This window comes from Ranitomeya imitator, chromosome 1 (genome assembly GCF_032444005.1).
Source record: "Ranitomeya imitator isolate aRanImi1 chromosome 1, aRanImi1.pri, whole genome shotgun sequence".
NCBI classification, from domain to species: Eukaryota; Metazoa; Chordata; class Amphibia; order Anura; family Dendrobatidae; genus Ranitomeya; species Ranitomeya imitator.
The window spans coordinates 892,813,417-892,831,184 of record NC_091282.1 but is presented as its reverse complement, the minus strand read 5'-3'; the positions used below and the strand labels follow the sequence as shown (position 1 = coordinate 892,831,184).

The window sequence follows — 17,768 nt, the reverse complement described above, 5'->3', positions numbered from 1 at the left end:
AGCATTTTATTTTCTGCAGCATGTCAATTCTTTTTGCGTTTCTGCAGCGTTTTTGACTCATTGACTTCAATTGGGTCAGTCAAATCTGCAGCAAAAGCGCAGGTGTAAAAAGGTTTGCGTATTTGCTGCCGATTTGCTTCCAAAAATGCTGCGATTTGTCAAAGGGAAATGATGTCAGAAGGAGGAAGAGTGTGTGGGCGGAGAATATGTCTGTGTGTATCTGCGTCTGTCTGTCTGTGTGTGTGTGTACCCATGCGACGTGTGTACCCAGGCACTGTCTGATTGGACTACTACTCCTATCAGGCTACGTGTTTTGTCACATATAACAGAAACAGCATGAGCCGATGATGGGAGCATAGTCTCATCATTCAGCGCCTGTGTTCAATTGCAAAAAAAAAAATCAAAACAGTTACATATTGACATACAAAATACATACTCACTGAACACCTAATCCCCGAAGCCGGTGTCTCCTACAAACAATCAAAAACAATAAATCAACATATACTCACCTTTCTGCCGTAGTCCATTTAATACCGAGTGTTCCATGTCAATCTCACCTGGCCGCTGGCGATACACTGCGGGAGCGATCACCTCCTGTCAGTGTATCACTGAACTGCCGTGAGAGTTCATCAGCTGATCTGCTCTCACTTATGGCACAGCTGCGTGGGAAAGTTCTCACACAGCAGTAGTGCTGTAAGTGAGAGCACCGGAGCTGGTGAACTCTCATGGCAGGAATACACTGCGGGAGCGATTACCTCCTGTCAGTGTATCGCCATAGGCCGGGTAGAGCGGTCACATCTTCCGATGTGACTGTTCTACACAGGGGATCGCCGTGGGACACTGGGTATTAAATGGACTGTGTTGGACAGGATAGTATTATAAGTTGGTTTATTATTTTTTGTTTGTTTGCAGGAGACGAGGGCGTAGGGGATTAGGGGTTCAGTAAGTATGGTAAATTTAGATTCAATAAAGGAGTCTGGGATTATTTAAATAAAACTTTTTTCTGGCCGTGTCTTTATTTACCATGTAACTATAAGGTTATTAATGGATAGGTGTCTTATAGACGCCTCTCCATTACTAAGCCGACACCTGACAAGGTGACATCAGCCCCACAAATATGAACCCCACTTGCCACCGCTACAGGGCAAGTGGGAAGAGCGAGGCTAAGTGCCTGAATTGGCGCATCTATAAGCTGAGAGCTGATGTTTTTAACCTGGGAATGCCAATATCCATGGCCACTTCCCAGGCTATTAATATCAGCCCACAGCTGTCTGCCTAGCCTTTGCTGGTTCGATTTTATAGGCGGACCCCATGTCAATTTTTTTTTGGTGTTCCCCTGTAAACTAGCCAGAAGAGGCTAAGCAAACAGCTGTGAGCTGATATTAATAGCCTGGGAATCTTTGGCTATTGGCCCTTCCCAGAATATTAACATCTGCCCTCAGCCGTCGGCTTTCCCTCTGCTGGTTATTAACATGCAGGAGCTCAAGCAATTTTTTTTTACATTTTTTTTGAAAAATAAACAGATATTGAATTTCACACAGATTTCTGACCGCTTCTTTCTTGTTAAAGCATATGAAGATTAATTATGTTAATGCGCTTACATAGGCTGGTGTGTGTGTGTGTGTCTTTATTTAATATTAAAGGGAACCTGTCGCCCCCAAAATCGAATGTGAGCTAAGCCCACAAGCATCAGGGGCTTATCTACAGCATTCTGGAATGCTGTTGATAAGCCCCCGATGTATCCTGAAAGATGAGAAAAAGAGGTTAGATTATACTCACCCAGGGGCGGTCCCGCTGCTGTCTGGTCCGATGGGCGTCGCGTTCCGGTCCAGCGCCTCCTCTCTTCTTACGATGACGTCCTCTTCTTGTATTCACACTGCAGCTCGGGCTCAGCCATACTTTGTCTGCACCTGTTGATGGAGAGCAAAGTACTGCAGTGTGCAGGCGCCACTCCAGTACTTTGCTCTGCCCTCAACAGGGCAGACAAAGTATGCCTGCGCCGGAACCGCAGCATGAATACAAGAAGAGGGCTTCATCGTAAGAAGATGGGAGACCCCGGACCGTGACGCCCATCGGATCGGACCGCCCGTCCAGATGAGTTTTATCTAACCTCTTTTTCTCATCTTTCAGGATACTTCGGGGGCTTATCTACAGCATTCCGGAATGCTGTAGATAAGCCCTGATGCTGATGGGCTTACCTCACCTTCGATTTTGGGGGTGACAGGCTCCCTTTAATTAGGGTATCTGGCTGAAGAGGTTGAACAAGGAAATTACATCACCATTCTTTTTTTAAAATAATATATCTTTATTGAGCTCTATGAATTTACAAAAGCGCATGAAAAAAACGCATGCAAGAATGCATAAAAAAGTGTGTATTTCCAGCTGCGTTTTTCTGGCAAGAGATGCAGAAATCTCTGCAAGCAAATACGCTACGTGCGCACATAGCTTTAATATCCCAGTGGTGTCATCACTGGCTCTCCCGGGGATTTCTGGACTTGAAAGTTGAGTGGAACGTTAATCACACTTGTATAAGGCTGGGTTCACATTGCGTTAAACCCGTGCGTTAGATGGACAACGTTACACCGCGGCATAACGCGGTGTAACACAGTCCGTTAATGCCGCCATTGAATCCAATGTAGGATGCATCGCTAGCGCACACCCATAATGGGCGTGCGCTAGCGATGTGCCGTCATTGAATGACGGACCCCGAGACACGGGCTGCAGCGTTTCCGGGTCCGTCACCACTAGCGCAGATAGAGCTAGCAGATGCTCTATCTGCGCTAGCACGCTGCCATACCGACACTTGCGTTAACAGCAGCCCATTAACGTATGTGTTGAATGGGCTGCTGTTAAAGCAATGTGAACCCGGCCTTACTGCTAAAATTGGCAGTTTCCTCTGCTATAACCTGTTGCTTGTGCAGTGTGAGAGGCCATAGGGAAAGTCTAGGAGCTTCTCAAACATTTTCCAAGATGTGTCACTAAAATGAGAGCTGGAATCTGATAGGTGAACTGTTTTTAATAAATGTAGTGATGGTGACTAACCAACTAGATTAGGGCAGAATATATATGTTTTGTGACTGTCACAACAAGAAAAAATCCAACCATGTCAATCTTTATACTGATGATTGCAAGGAAAGCCATGGGGGAACGTGAAGGTTGAGATAATCCATTTGTTGAACCATGATTAGTAATAAACCACAGGTCTTTTAGTCCTCGCCTAATGATCCTGACATGGTCGGCGGAGATTTGTCTACTTGGGCCACGTGCACACATTGAGAATTTGGTGAGTTTTTTACCTCAGTATTTGTAAGCCAAAACTAGAAGTGGAACAATCAGAGGAAAAGTATAATAGAAACTCGTCACCACTTCTGTATTTATCACCCACTCCTGGTTTTTGGCTTACAAATACTGAGGTAAAAAACTCACCAGATTCTCGTGTCTACATGGCCCAATAGAGTAAACTGTTATTTCAAACAATCTGGTATATGGGATTCATTGCTCTCTGCGTACTTATGATACTCTGTGACCCGTGTTATCTCTGCTGTTTCCAAGTATGGGCACAGCAATCACACACAGGCAGTATCCATGAAAGGCTGCTCTTCCATGGAGTACTCCCATGGGGTCCTGCCTGTTGAAATAAAGAGTCCATAAGGAAGTGTGGACAGGAAAGAGATGAATATATCAAAGCTCTGCAGTATGACTGGTGATCTTTCTTACATAGAACATTGCTGTCTGCTCTTAAAAATGGTACATGTAATTTAGCTCAGTAGTTATCTACACCTTACAGTTTATCAAACCTTTGACAAATGGTCTGTGATTTGTAAAATTGCTTCATGGAACTACACTGAATTTACAAACCGCATTAAAGGGTCCCTGTCATCAGGTTTCTGCTCCCTCATGTGAGAGCAGCCTGATGTAGGCAAAGAGACCCTGAATCCAACGATGTATCGCTTAGATTACTGGGTGCAGTCATTCTAAAACAATCAGTTTTTAGATTTAGCATGAAGCAGAGCTGAGAAAGCTGCTCCCAACTACACCACGCCCTGTATATGTACAGTGGCTTGCGAAAGTATTCCCCCCATTGGCTTTTTACCTATTTTATTACATTACTACCTATGTTTAAATATTTTTGTAATCCGATTTGTGTATGATGCATCAGCACTAAATAGTCTAAGTTGGTGAAGTGCTAAAAATATAGGCTTAAATTAAATTTATGGGATCAAATAATAAAATTGGCATGCGCACATGTATTCACCCCTTTTGTGATGAAGGCCCTAAAAATTTCTGGTGCAAGCTATTACCTTCATAAGTCACATGCTTAGTGAAAGTAAGCCCACCTATCTGCAATCCAATTGTCACATGGTCTGTCAGTATACACATACACACACACACAGGTGCTTCTCACAAAAATAGAATATTGTCAAAAAAGTTAATTTATTTCACTTCTTCAATACAAACAGTGAAACTCGTATATTATATAGAATCATTACAAACAGAGTGATCTATTTCAAGTGTTTATTTCTGTTAATGTTGATGATTATGGCTTAAAGCCAGTGAAAACCCAAAAGTCATTATCTCAGTAAATTAGAATACTTCAAAACACCAGCTTGAAAATGATTTTAAAATCCAAAATGTTGGCCTACTGAAATGTATGTCCAGTAAATGCACTCAATACTTGGACAGGGCTCCTTTTGTATCAATTACTGCATCAATGTGGCGTGTGGCATGGAGGTGATCAGCCTGTGGCACTGCTGAGGTGCTATGGAAGCCCAGGTTGCTTTGATAGCAGCCTACAGCTCGTCTGCATTGTTGGGTCTGGTGTCTCTCATCTTCCTCTTGACAATACCCCATAGATTCTCTATGGGGTTAAGGTCAGGCAAGTTTGCTGGCCAATCAAGCACAGTGATATTTTTGGCAGTGTGGGCAGGTGCCAAGTCCTGCTGGAGAATGAAATTTCCATCTCCAAAAAGCTTGTCGGCAGAGGGAAGCATGAAGTGCTCTAATATTTCCTGGTAGACAGCTGCGCTGACTTTGGTCTTGATAAAACACAGTGGACCTACACCAACAGATGGCATGGCTCCCCAAACCATCACTGATTGTGGAAACTTCACACTAGACCTTGGAAATCAAGGTCCTCTTCAGAGGAAGAGTGGAGAGGCACACAATCCAAGCTGCTTGAGATCTAGTGTGAAGTTTTCACAATCGGTGATGTTTTGGGGAGCCATGTCATCTGCTGATGTACAGTGGGTACGGAAAGTATTCAGACCCCTTTAAATTTTTCACTTTGTTTCATTGTAGCCATTTGGTAAATTAAAAAAAAAGTTCATTTTTTTCTCATTAATGTACACTCTGCACCCCATCTTGACTGAAAAAAGACAGAAATGTAGAAATTTTTACAAATGTATTAAAAAGAAAAATTTAAATATCACATGGTCATAAGTATTCAGACCCATTGCTCAGACACTCATATTTATGTCACATGCTGTCCATTCTTTGTGATCCTCCTTGAGATGGTTCTTCTCCTTCATTGGAGTCCAGCTGTGTTTAATTAAACTGCTAGGACTTTGGAAAGGCACAAACCTGTCTATGTAAGACCTCACAGCTTACAGTGCATGTCAGACCAAAAGAGAATCATGAGGGCAAAGAAACTGGCCAAGGAGCTCAGAGACAGAATTGTGGCAAGGCACAGGCCAAGGATGAAACAGGATTTCTTACAGTACTCAAGGCACAGTGGTCTCCATAATCCTTAAATGGAAGAAGTTTGGGACCACCAGAAGTCTTCCTAGACCTGGCTGTCCAGCCAAATTGAGCAATCGTGGGAGAAGAGCCTTGGTGAGAGGTAAAGAAGAACCCCAAGATCACTGTGGCTGAGCTCCAGAGATGCAGTAGGGAGATGGGAGAAAGTTCCACAAAGTCAACTATCACTGCAGTCCTCCACCAGTTGGGCCTTTATGGCAGAGTGGCCCGACGGAATCCTCTCCTCAGTGCAAGACATATGAATGGCCGCATAGAGTTTGCTAAAAAACACATTAAGGACTCCCAGACCATGAGAAATAAGATTCTCTGGTCTGAAGAGGCAAATATAGACCTTTTTGGTGATAATTCTAAGTGGTATGTGTGGAGAAAACCAGGCACTGCTCATCACCTGCCCAAGACAATCCCAACAGTGAAACTTGGTGGTGGCAGCATCATTCTATGGGGGTGTTTTTCAGCTGCAGGGACAGGATAACTGGAAACATGAATGCGGCCAAGTACAGAGATATCCTGGACGAAAACCTCTCCCAGAGTGCTCTGGACCTCAGACTTGGCCGAAGGTTCACCTTCCAACAAGACAAGGACCCTAAGCACAAAGCTAAAATAACAAAGGAGTGGCTTCAGAACAACTCTGTGACCAGTCTTGACTGGCCCAGCCAGAGCCCTGACCTAAACTCAATTGAGCATCTCTGGAGAGACCTGAAAATGGCTGTCCACAAATGTTCACCATCAAACCTGACAGAACTGGAGAGGATCTGCAAGGAAGAATGGTGGAGGATCCCCAAATTCAGGTGTGAAAAACTTGTTGCATAATTCCTAAGAAGACTCTTGGCTGTACTAGCTCAAAAGGGGCTTCTACTCAATACTGAGCAAAGGGTCTGTATACTTATGACTATGGGATATTTCAGTTTTTCTTTTTTAATACATTTGTAAAAAATTACTACATTTCTGTTTTTTTCAGTCAAGATGGAGTGCAGACTACATTAATGAGAAAAAATGAACTTTTTTGAATTTACCAAATAGCTACAATGAAACAAAGAGTGAAAAATTTAAAGGGGTATGAATACTTTCCGTATCCACTGTAGGTCCACTGTGTTTGGCTGTAGGCATGTTTTTTACATGAACTGATGCAAATCCTGAAATTCCAGGTTGTGAGGTAGCAAAACATGAAAAATTTCAAGGAGGCTGAATACTTTCCCAAGCCACTGTGTTATCTAATGACAGTGAGCTGCTAATCACAAGAGGTGTGGAGTTGCACTAGCATCTGCTCTCTGCTGTAAGGGTACCGTCACACAGTGGCATTTTGATCGCTACGACGGCACGATCCGTGACGCTCCAGCATCGTAACAATATCGCTCCAGCGTCGTAGACTGCTGTCACACTTTGCAATGTACGACGCTCGAGCGATAATTTCATGACGTATGTGCGATGTAGAAGCCGTTGGTTACTATGCGCACATCGTATACAATATCGTGCACACCTTTGTTACACCATTCGATCATGCCGCCACAGCGGGACACTAGACGACGAAAGAAAGTTTCAAACGATCTGCTACGACGTACGATTCTCAGCAGGGTCCCTGATCGCAGGAGCGTGTCAGACACAGCGATATCGCTGGAACGTCACGGATATATCGCTGGAACGTCACGGATCGTGCCGTCGTAGCGATCAAAATGCCACTGTGTGACGGTACCCTAAGTAAACAACAGCACTCAGATTGAGATGTGACACATCCCCCGAAATCTCTGGTTTAACCTTTACCTTATGCTGTCCTCAGTTAACGTCAAAAACCTGCTGACAGATTCCCTTTAGTGCCTAAAAATATATAGCGTCATTTTTTTATTGTTTCGGCCAAAGGTTTATCTTAGTGGTGGGGGCAGTCACTATTTTATAGAAGCACTTTCAATATTTTTTATCTAAACCTGTGTCAATGTGTATAATGTAGTGGAAGCACAGCAATATACTCACTGATCACGATCTCCACTCCTTCCAGCAGTGCTGCGGTCCCCTTCTTGGTCAAGTGACGGCTTTTCCGACTTGCTGGCTCACAAATAGACCCCAGTATGAGCTGACTACCCGGAATATCCATCATGTGACCCACAAGAGGACCAAAGCTGCGCTGGGACCTGAGGAAGAATGCAATCATGACTACACTTTTACTACATTATACACATTTAAATAGGTTTAGCTAATATAAAAAATGATTGGGAGGGCTTCTTTAAGCAAGTACTGTTTTATTCAAAATACAGTACTTTGTGCTAGGTGAGATAACAGCTCATTTATTTCATGTTTCGCCCAAACTGAGCACATGTAAATGTACTGTATGTTCTTTTTTTACAGGATTGCTCAGATTTCTTCTAATTAGCTCATTAGGATAAGGAGACGGATATTCTTAGCAACTCGCTCTTTCTTCCCAGGAAGCATCTAATGGGTTTCCTCAATTATGTAGCTCAGTAGTAGAGTGTTCACAGCAGTGCTGAGTAATTCCCAACATTTGTGATCCAAGGAAGAGCGAGATGGATAACGCCCCCTAACACGGGCACATTATTAGAGGGGTTAAGAACCTTCCTAGATCAAATGTCATGGGTTTTGCCACATAATCTTTTCTGTAACATACTAATCCAACCATTCTTGGGTGTTGTGAACTCTAGTAAATTATTTTTGTGTTTCAGTGTCTTTCATCTATTTCTGGTGGTTTCATTTGTTTTCTTATCATCTCAATATTTCAAGAAAGGAAACACCACAACTAATAATGTTCTGTAATTTGTTTGATTTCAGCTACCGGCCCATTGTGGAGTACATTGATGCTCAATTTGAGGCCTACCTACAAGAAGAACTGAAAATCAAAAGATCCCTGTTCAACTACCATGACACGAGGATTCATGCCTGCCTTTACTTCATTGCCCCGACTGGTCATTCATTAAAATCTTTGGACCTGGTCACAATGAAGAAGCTTGATAGTAAGGTACTAACCTAGAATTAGCCAGCACTAAATTATGCCAAGATGTTTTAAAATACGGCAAGAAAATACTCAAGCAATACAAGAGTATACATCCATATTATCTAACAGGGGACCATCACCTACCAGTAAGGCTACTTTCACACTAGCGTTTTCTGCAATCCGTCACAATGCGTCGTTTTGCAGAAAAAACGCATCCTGCAAAAGTTCTTGCAGGATGCGTTTTTTCCCCATAGAGTTGCATTGACGACGCATTTGCGACGGATTGTCACACGTCGCATCCGTCGAGCGACTGATGCGTCGTGCTTTTGCGGACCGTCGGGAGAAAAAAACTCTACATGTAACGGTTTTTTCTCCTGATAGACCGCTTTTTCCGACCGCGCATGCGCGGCCGGAACTCCGCCCCCACCTCCCCGCACCTTACAATGGGGCAGCGGATGCGCCGGAAAAATGCATCCGCTGCCTCCATTGTGCAATGCAGCAAACGCTAGCGTCGGAATCTCTCCCCGACGCATTGCGACAGGGAGATTCCGACGCTAGTGTGAAAGGAGCCTAAGGAGGTTATTTCATTATAGACTTTTACAACACTGGGGTACAAACGTCAACATTGTAAAAAAAAAAGCAGCAACATTTTACATTGGCCCTGTATCTTTTTTTTAAGTGGTTGTGGCTCAGTGGAGGAGATGTTGTCAATCCGTGTAAATAGTTGCAGAAATCTTCTCCAGCTGAGGACATATCTACACATACATCCCAAAACATGCACCAAATTCATTGAGAGGCGTGCACCTGTTAATGAATTTTGTGCATCTTGCACCAGCTGACTTGATGAATTTGCCCCCACATATTGCTAAAATAATAATAAAAACACAAAAATACAGTATATTTAATTCCCCGAGTAGTCAGCTGTTTAATCTTCAGCCATATTACTCTCTCTTTAAAAGGCAGATGATATCTAATATTTCTGCTTTCACATGTTCACACATGGCATCTCAGTCCAGTAATATAGTCATAGGGGTCTTTTAATCAGTTTGTCAAAAACAAGAGAAAAATGGGTGATAGAATTCACAATTTTTTTTTTTCATTTTACCGCCGGACCAGCCGCCATCTTCATCTGTTATCAGCGCTGTTCCTCTCGTCTTCTACAGTTTATCGACATGTGCATGATATTTTAGATGATAACGATTACCGTATGTGAAATTGATATCCTTTTTGTGAGTCAGGAAAATTCCCCTCTTGAGAAAGCCACAAAGCGTGTTATTGCAGTAAAATTTTATCTGGCTTTGGTTTGTTATTTTTAGACTGGTGACACTACGTAAAACTTTTTCTGTTCAGGGAGGATGAGAACTTTGGACTTGTTTCCTGCTTTGCTAAATGAATGACGGCACCACATTTCCTGTCAGAATTCTTGTACTTGCTATGCGTAAAGAAGTAACAAAATCAAATCTGCTTCTTTGTGGACTTTTGTGGATTTGTCATCCAATATATTTAAATATAATACAAAAATTCACAGTTCTTTAAAAGAGGAAATCAAATCGTCAGTCTCACCTTACACACATCATGATCCAATATATCAAAAGTAGAGTTTGAGCAAATCGATTTGCAGGACTCTGTTCATCAGCAATGTCAGTAATCTTTAGTCACTGACCTGCAGCCCTAAGAACCGCATCCTATTTCCAGCATCCTTGGCGCTTCTTTTCACTAACCCACCTGATGAGACTCAAAGTGCATCACGCTTCAATGTTGATGATGCCCCCTGCCGGGTAATCAGAAGAGCAGACACAGATGCCTTGAAGTATCTGTCGGTTCTAAGGCTCACCTTGTGAGGTGATCCATTAAGTCTCTGGTCGGGCTCAGCACAAGGACCTAGGCTTGATGCAGCTTCCTAGAGAACACACGAAGCCATGAGGACTTAGACTACCTGGAATCTTCAAATCAACACAACAGATGAAGTGGAAATGGATACAAGTTGAAATTCAATAGGTGCAGATGGTGGCGCACATTAAACATGGAAATCTAGAGTCTCAATCCTAAAACACAGGTGTGTGCCTTACTGTGCCTTTAATAAGATTACAGAGATGTAGCCACTAGATCCAGCAGGGCAACCTGCAAAACCTGACATGGAGAACAACAGTGGGCTGCAGATCAAGGTGAAGAAAGCAGAGTCTGGGATACCCAGGACAGGTGGGCAACAGCTCAGGGCTCCCAACCAGTGACCACAGTTTACAAACGTGGCCTATGAACCGGTCCTGCTAATCAATTCACACCAACTTTAATCAGAAAGATATTTTACTGAACACTATTAACTATCATTTTTATGAGCCCCACACAGCCTCCCTATATATACTGCATGAGCCCCACACAGCTTCCTTATATACAGCATGAACCCCCCACCGCCTCCCTGTACACTACATGAGCCCCACACAGCCTCTCCATGTTCAGCATGAGAGCTGCACAGCCTCTCCATGTACAGCATGACAGCCCCATAGCCTCCCCATGTCCAGCATTAGAGCCGCACAGCCTCTCCATGTACAGCATGACAGCCCCATAGCCTCTCCATGTCCAGCATGACAGCCCCATAGCCTCCCCATGTCCAGCATGACAGCCCCATAGCCTCCCCATGTCCATCATGAGAGCCGCACAGCCTCTCCATGTACAGCATGACAGCCCCATAGCCTCCCCATGTCCAGCATGAGAGCCGCACAGCCTCTCCATGTACAGCATGACAGCCCCACAGCCTCTCCATGTACAGCATGACAGCCCCATAGCCTCTCCAGGTTCAGCATGAGAGCCGCACAGCCTCTCCATGTACAGCATGACAGCCCCACAGCCTCTCCATGTAGAGCATGACAGCCCCATAGCCTCCCCATGTCCAGCATGAGAGCCGCACAACCTCTCCATGTACAGCATGACAGCCCCATAGCCTCCCCATGTCCAGCATGAGCCCCACAGCCTCTCCATGTACAGCATGACAACCCCATAGCCTCCCCATGTCCAGCATGAGCCGCACAGCCTCTCCATGTCCAGCATGACAGCCCCATAGCCTCCCCATGTCCATCATGAGAGCCGCACAGCCTCTCCATGTACAGCATGACAGCCCCATAGCCTCCCCATGTCCAGCATGAGAGCCGCACAGCCTCTCCATGTACAGCATGACAGCCCCACAGCCTCTCCATGTACAGCATGACAGCCCCATAGCCTCCCCATGTCCATCATGAGAGCCGCACAGCCTCTCCATGTACAGCATGACAGCCCCATAGCCTCCCCATGTCCAGCATGAGAGCCGCACAGCCTCTCCATGTACAGCATGACAGCCCCACAGCCTCTCCATGTACAGCATGACAGCCCCATAGCCTCTCCAGGTTCAGCATGAGAGCCGCACAGCCTCTCCATGTACAGCATGACAGCCCCACAGCCTCTCCATGTAGAGCATGACAGCCCCATAGCCTCCCCATGTCCAGCATGAGAGCCGCACAACCTCTCCATGTACAGCATGACAGCCCCATAGCCTCCCCATGTCCAGCATGAGCCCCACAGCCTCTCCATGTACAGCATGACAGCCCCATAGCCTCCCCATGTCCAGCATGAGCCGCACAGCCTCTCCATGTCCAGCATGACAGCCCCATAGCCTCCCCATGTCCATCATGAGAGCCGCACAGCCTCTCCATGTACAGCATAACAGCCCCATAGCCTCCCCATGTCCAGCATGAGAGCCGCACAGCCTCTCCATGTACAGCATGACAGCCCCACAGCCTCTCCATGTACAGCATGACAGCCCCATAGCCTCTCCAGGTTCAGCATGACAGCCCCACAGCCTCTCCATGTAGAGCATGACAGCCCCATAGCCTCCCCATGTACAGCATGACAGCCCCACAGCCTCTCCATGTAGAGCATGACAGCCCCATAGCCTCCCCATGTCCAGCATGAGAGCCGCACAACCTCTCCATGTACAGCATGACAGCCCCATAGCCTCCCCATGTCCAGCATGAGCCCCACAGCCTCTCCATGTACAGCATGACAGCCTCATAGCCTCCCCTTGTCCAGCATGAGCCCAACAGCCTCTCCATGTACAGCATGACAGCCCCATAGCCTCCCCATGTCCAGCATGAGAGCTGCACAGCCTCTCAATGTACAGCATGACAGCCGTATAGCCTCCCCATGTCTAGTATGAGAGCCCCACAGCCTCTCCATGTACAGCATGACAGCCCCACAGCCTCTCCATGTCCAGCATGAGCCCCACAGCCTCTCCATGTACAGCATGACAGCCCCATAGCCTCCCCTTGTCCAGCATGAGCCCCACAGCCTCTCCATGTACAGCATGACAGCCCCATAGCCTCCCCATGTCCAGCATGAGAGCTGCACAGCCTCTCAATGTACAGCATGACAGCCGTATAGCCTCCCCATGTCTAGTATGAGAGCCCCACAGCCTCTCCATGTCCTGCATGACAGCCCCATAGTCTCCCCATGTCCAAGATGAGACCTCCCATAGCCTCCCCATGTCCAGCATGAAGCCACCATAGCCTCCCCATGTCCAGCATGAGACACCTATAGCCTCACTATGTCCAGCCAAACATCCCATATACATGAAAAAAAAGAACACCACATAGTTGCCTCGGTCCCGTTCCCCGGCGCACTGCTTCTGTTCCTGTCTCCGATGTGCTGACTCTCCACGCGATGACCTGATGTCATCTTGTCAGCTGTTTTACACTGATTGTGAAGGAAGTGACTGGAGGCCCTTCCTCTACCAATGAAGTCAGGACAGATGGAAACAGTGAGCGGACTGGCATGGAAGGGTATAGTACGGCCCGTGGGCCACTGGTTTCCAGCCCCTCGGACCGCACTTTGTCCAGGTCTGCTATAAAGAACAAGTGAGGGACCACCAGACATAGGATATAGGTGCTTTAGTTTAAAAGAAAATTAAGCATGCCCTTGGTGTTTGGTTCCTTGCCTTTTAATCTAGCAGGTGCAGTAAAAAAAATCTGCAAGACACCATGATTTAATCTCATCTAGATGTTCTCGGTATGTAACAGGGTCCATTTCATTCACTTTTTTCAGTACAAAAATGAATGGATCCCAGAAGAAAAGAGATTACTTAAAAGTTTTCACTGTCAGTACTACAGTAGTCATTTCGTTTTTTTCTGCAGATGGAGCTTAAACTGAACATGTTTGGTGCATTATATAGTTTTGTAAGAAATAATTGAATCAGTGTAGATTTTGACATAATTCTTTCCTTACCAAGATGTTACAAGAGTTATATCAAGAGTTATATCATGTTCAGCTATAGGGAAGCCAAGCAGTTTAAGAAAATCTGCTCAATACATGTATGTTTGCTACAGGCAGGGCCGGTTTTAGGCAAAGTGGGGCCCTAGGCAAATATTTAAAATGGGGCCCCAAATGCTAACATATTGCACCATCAAACAGAAACATTTTGGTTGTAGCTACATGCACTGATTTCAGGCCACTAAACGAGTGTGATTAACAATATTGAAGTCATTCGCCGCTTGTTTCCAGCCTCTTTACACTGGCTGAGGAATAATGATGGGGACAGAATGATCACTAGTAGATCAATCTGTCCCTATACAGTATCATCTTAGCAGCATATCTGCAGTTTTAACTGGGCGATGTGCTGATGAGAACAATGATTTTTGTTCCGGCATATACTGTACGTACACACACAGATACACATACCGTACATACATACACAGACATATACCTTACATGCACACATACAGTTATATACACATATAGTATACACATACCGTACATACATACACCGTACATACACACAGATACACATACCGTACATACATACACAGATATATACCTTACATGCATACACACATACAGTTATATACACATATAGTATACACATACCGTACATACATACACCGTACATACACACAGATACACATACCGTACATACATACCCAGACATATACCTTACATGCATACACACATACAGTTATATACACATATAGTATACACATACCGTACATACATACACCGTACATACACACAGATACACATACCGTACATACATACCCAGACATATACCTTACATGCATACACACATACAGTTATATACACATATAGTATACACATACCGTACATACATACACCGTACATACACACAGATACACATACAAATACAGTATAATCAAACACATACATAAACCTTACATGCACACAGATAAGTATACATATACCGTCATACATACACATACCGTACATACACACATGCATATACCGTACATTCACACAAATACCGTACATACATATACCGTACATACATACACATACCTTACATGCATACACACACATATACCGTACATACACAGATAGTTATATACACATATTGTACACACATACCGTACATACATATACCATACATACACCCAAATACACATACCGTACATATATACATATACCGAACATACAGATACACATACATGTACCATACATACACACACACAGTATATACACATAGTATACACATACCGTACACATATACATACACATATACTGTATGTACATGCACATAAACATACATATAGTATGTTATAGTATATTAGTAAAACTAATCCCAAACTGTTCTTCAACTATATCAATAGTAAAAGAATAAAAACTGAAAATGTAGGCCCCTTAAAAAATAGTGAGGAAAGAATGGTTGTAGATGACGAGGAAAAAGCTAACATATTAAACACCTTCTTCTCCACGGTATTCACGGTGGAAAATGAAATGCTAGGTGAAATCCCAAGAAACAATGAAAACCCTATATTAAGGGTCACCAATCTAACCCAAGAAGAGGTGCAAAACCGGCTAAATAAGATTAAAATAGATAAATCTCCGGGTCCGGATGGCATACACCCACGAGTACTAAGAGAACTAAGTAATGTAATAGATAAACCATTATTTCTTATTTTTAGTGACTCTATAGCGACAGGGTCTGTTCCGCAGGACTGGCGCATAGCAAATGTGGTGCCAATATTCAAAAAGGGCTCTAAAAGTGAACCTGGAAATTATAGGCCAGTAAGTCTAACCTCTATTGTTGGTAAAATATTTGAAGGGTTTCTGAGGGATGTTATTCTGGATTATCTCAATGAGAATAACTGTTTAACTCCATATCAGCATGGGTTTATGAGAAATCGCTCCTGTCAAACCAATCTAATCAGTTTTTATGAAGAGGTAAGCTATAGGCTGGACCACGGTGAGTCATTGGACGTGGTATATCTCGATTTTTCCAAAGCGTTTGATACCGTGCCGCACAAGAGGTTGGTACACAAAATGAGAATGCTTGGTCTGGGGGAAAATGTGTGTAAATGGGTTAGTAACTGGCTTAGTGATAGAAAGCAGAGGGTGGTTATAAATGGTATAGTCTCTAACTGGGTCGCTGTGACCAGTGGGGTACCGCAGGGGTCAGTATTGGGACCTGTTCTCTTCAACATATTCATTAATGATCTGGTAGAAGGTTTACACAGTAAAATATCGATATTTGCAGATGATACAAAACTATGTAAAGCAGTTAATACAAGAGAAGATAGTATTCTGCTACAGATGGATCTGGATAAGTTGGAAACTTGGGCTGAAAGGTGGCAGATGAGGTTTAACAATGATAAATGTAAGGTTATACACATGGGAAGAGGGAATCAATATCACCATTACACACTGAACGGGAAACCACTGGGTAAATCTGACAGGGAGAAGGACTTGGGGATCCTAGTTAATGATAAACTTACCTGGAGCAGCCAGTGCCAGGCAGCAGCTGCCAAGGCAAACAGGATCATGGGGTGCATTAAAAGAGGTCTGGATACACATGATGAGAGCATTATACTGCCTCTGTACAAATCCCTAGTTAGACCGCACATGGAGTACTGTGTCCAGTTTTGGGCACCGGTGCTCAGGAAGGATATAATGGAACTAGAGAGAGTACAAAGGAGGGCAACAAAATTAATAAAGGGGATGGGAGAACTACAATACCCAGATAGATTAGCGAAATTAGGATTATTTAGTCTAGAAAAAAGACGACTGAGGGGCGATCTAATAACCATGTATAAGTATATAAGGGGACAATACAAATATCTCGCTGAGGATCTGTTTATACCAAGGAAGGTGACGGGCACAAGGGGGCATTCTTTGCGTCTGGAGGAGAGAAGGTTTTTCCACCAACATAGAAAAGGATTCTTTACTGTTAGGGCAGTGAGAATCTGGAATTGCTTGCCTGAGGAGGTGGTGATGGCGAACTCAGTCGAGGGGTTCAAGAGAGGCCTGGATGTCTTCCTGGAGCAGAACAATATTGTATCATACAATTATTAGGTTCTGTAGAAGGACGTAGATCTGGGTATTTATTTATTATGATGGAATATAGGCTGAACTGGATGGACAAATGTCTTTTTTCGGCCTTACTAACTATGTTACTATGTTACTATGTTATATATACCATATATCCAAAGAAATGTATTGCACATACACAGATACACACAGATACTGTACATACATACACACATAGACATACACATACCGTACATGCATACACACACAGCCATACAAATATACCATAAATACGTCGTACATACATACACAGATATACAGACAGATAGAAACATACACACAGATACACACACACACACACACACACACACACACACACATACATACATACAAGCACATATATACACACATACTAATCTTGTATAGGTGATCAGAGGAGCCCTGGATGAGGTCACATAGTTCAGTTGCAGAGGGCTGCAGACCCCACTGTGGGGGATGGGGCACAGAGCAGGCAGCACTGATATCAGCACCTGGTTCTACCTGCTGTCCAGTGCAGTGAGCTCCTCCCCCATCTCTTCACAGTGAGGAGACGCTGCAGCCTGCTGGGGACAGAACAGTGGAGGGAGCAGAAGACCCCCTAAGGCTCTCTTCCTCCACTGCTGTCTCTGTGTTGTGCGGTGGGCACCTCACCTGACTGTAGGGGTGAGTACTCACGATTGGGATGCGCCATGCAGGAGGGCAGCAACCAGTGAGCGCTCTCCTCAGTCTGGTTATGGTGAGGTAAGGGAAG

General features: G+C 44.3%; 1 protein-coding gene across 4 annotated transcripts in view; it reads left to right on the top strand.

Moving 5' to 3' along the window:
- Positions 1 to 17,768, top strand: part of SEPTIN11 (septin 11) — a 131,256-nt gene that overhangs the window by 88,214 nt on the left and 25,274 nt on the right. For all 4 annotated transcript variants that reach the window (XM_069743224.1, XM_069743220.1, XM_069743222.1 and 1 more), the window contains exon 4: positions 8,533 to 8,719. In XM_069743224.1, coding sequence (XP_069599325.1) covers positions 8,533 to 8,719 — 187 coding nt within the window. The remainder of the gene's footprint in view (positions 1 to 8,532; positions 8,720 to 17,768) is intronic.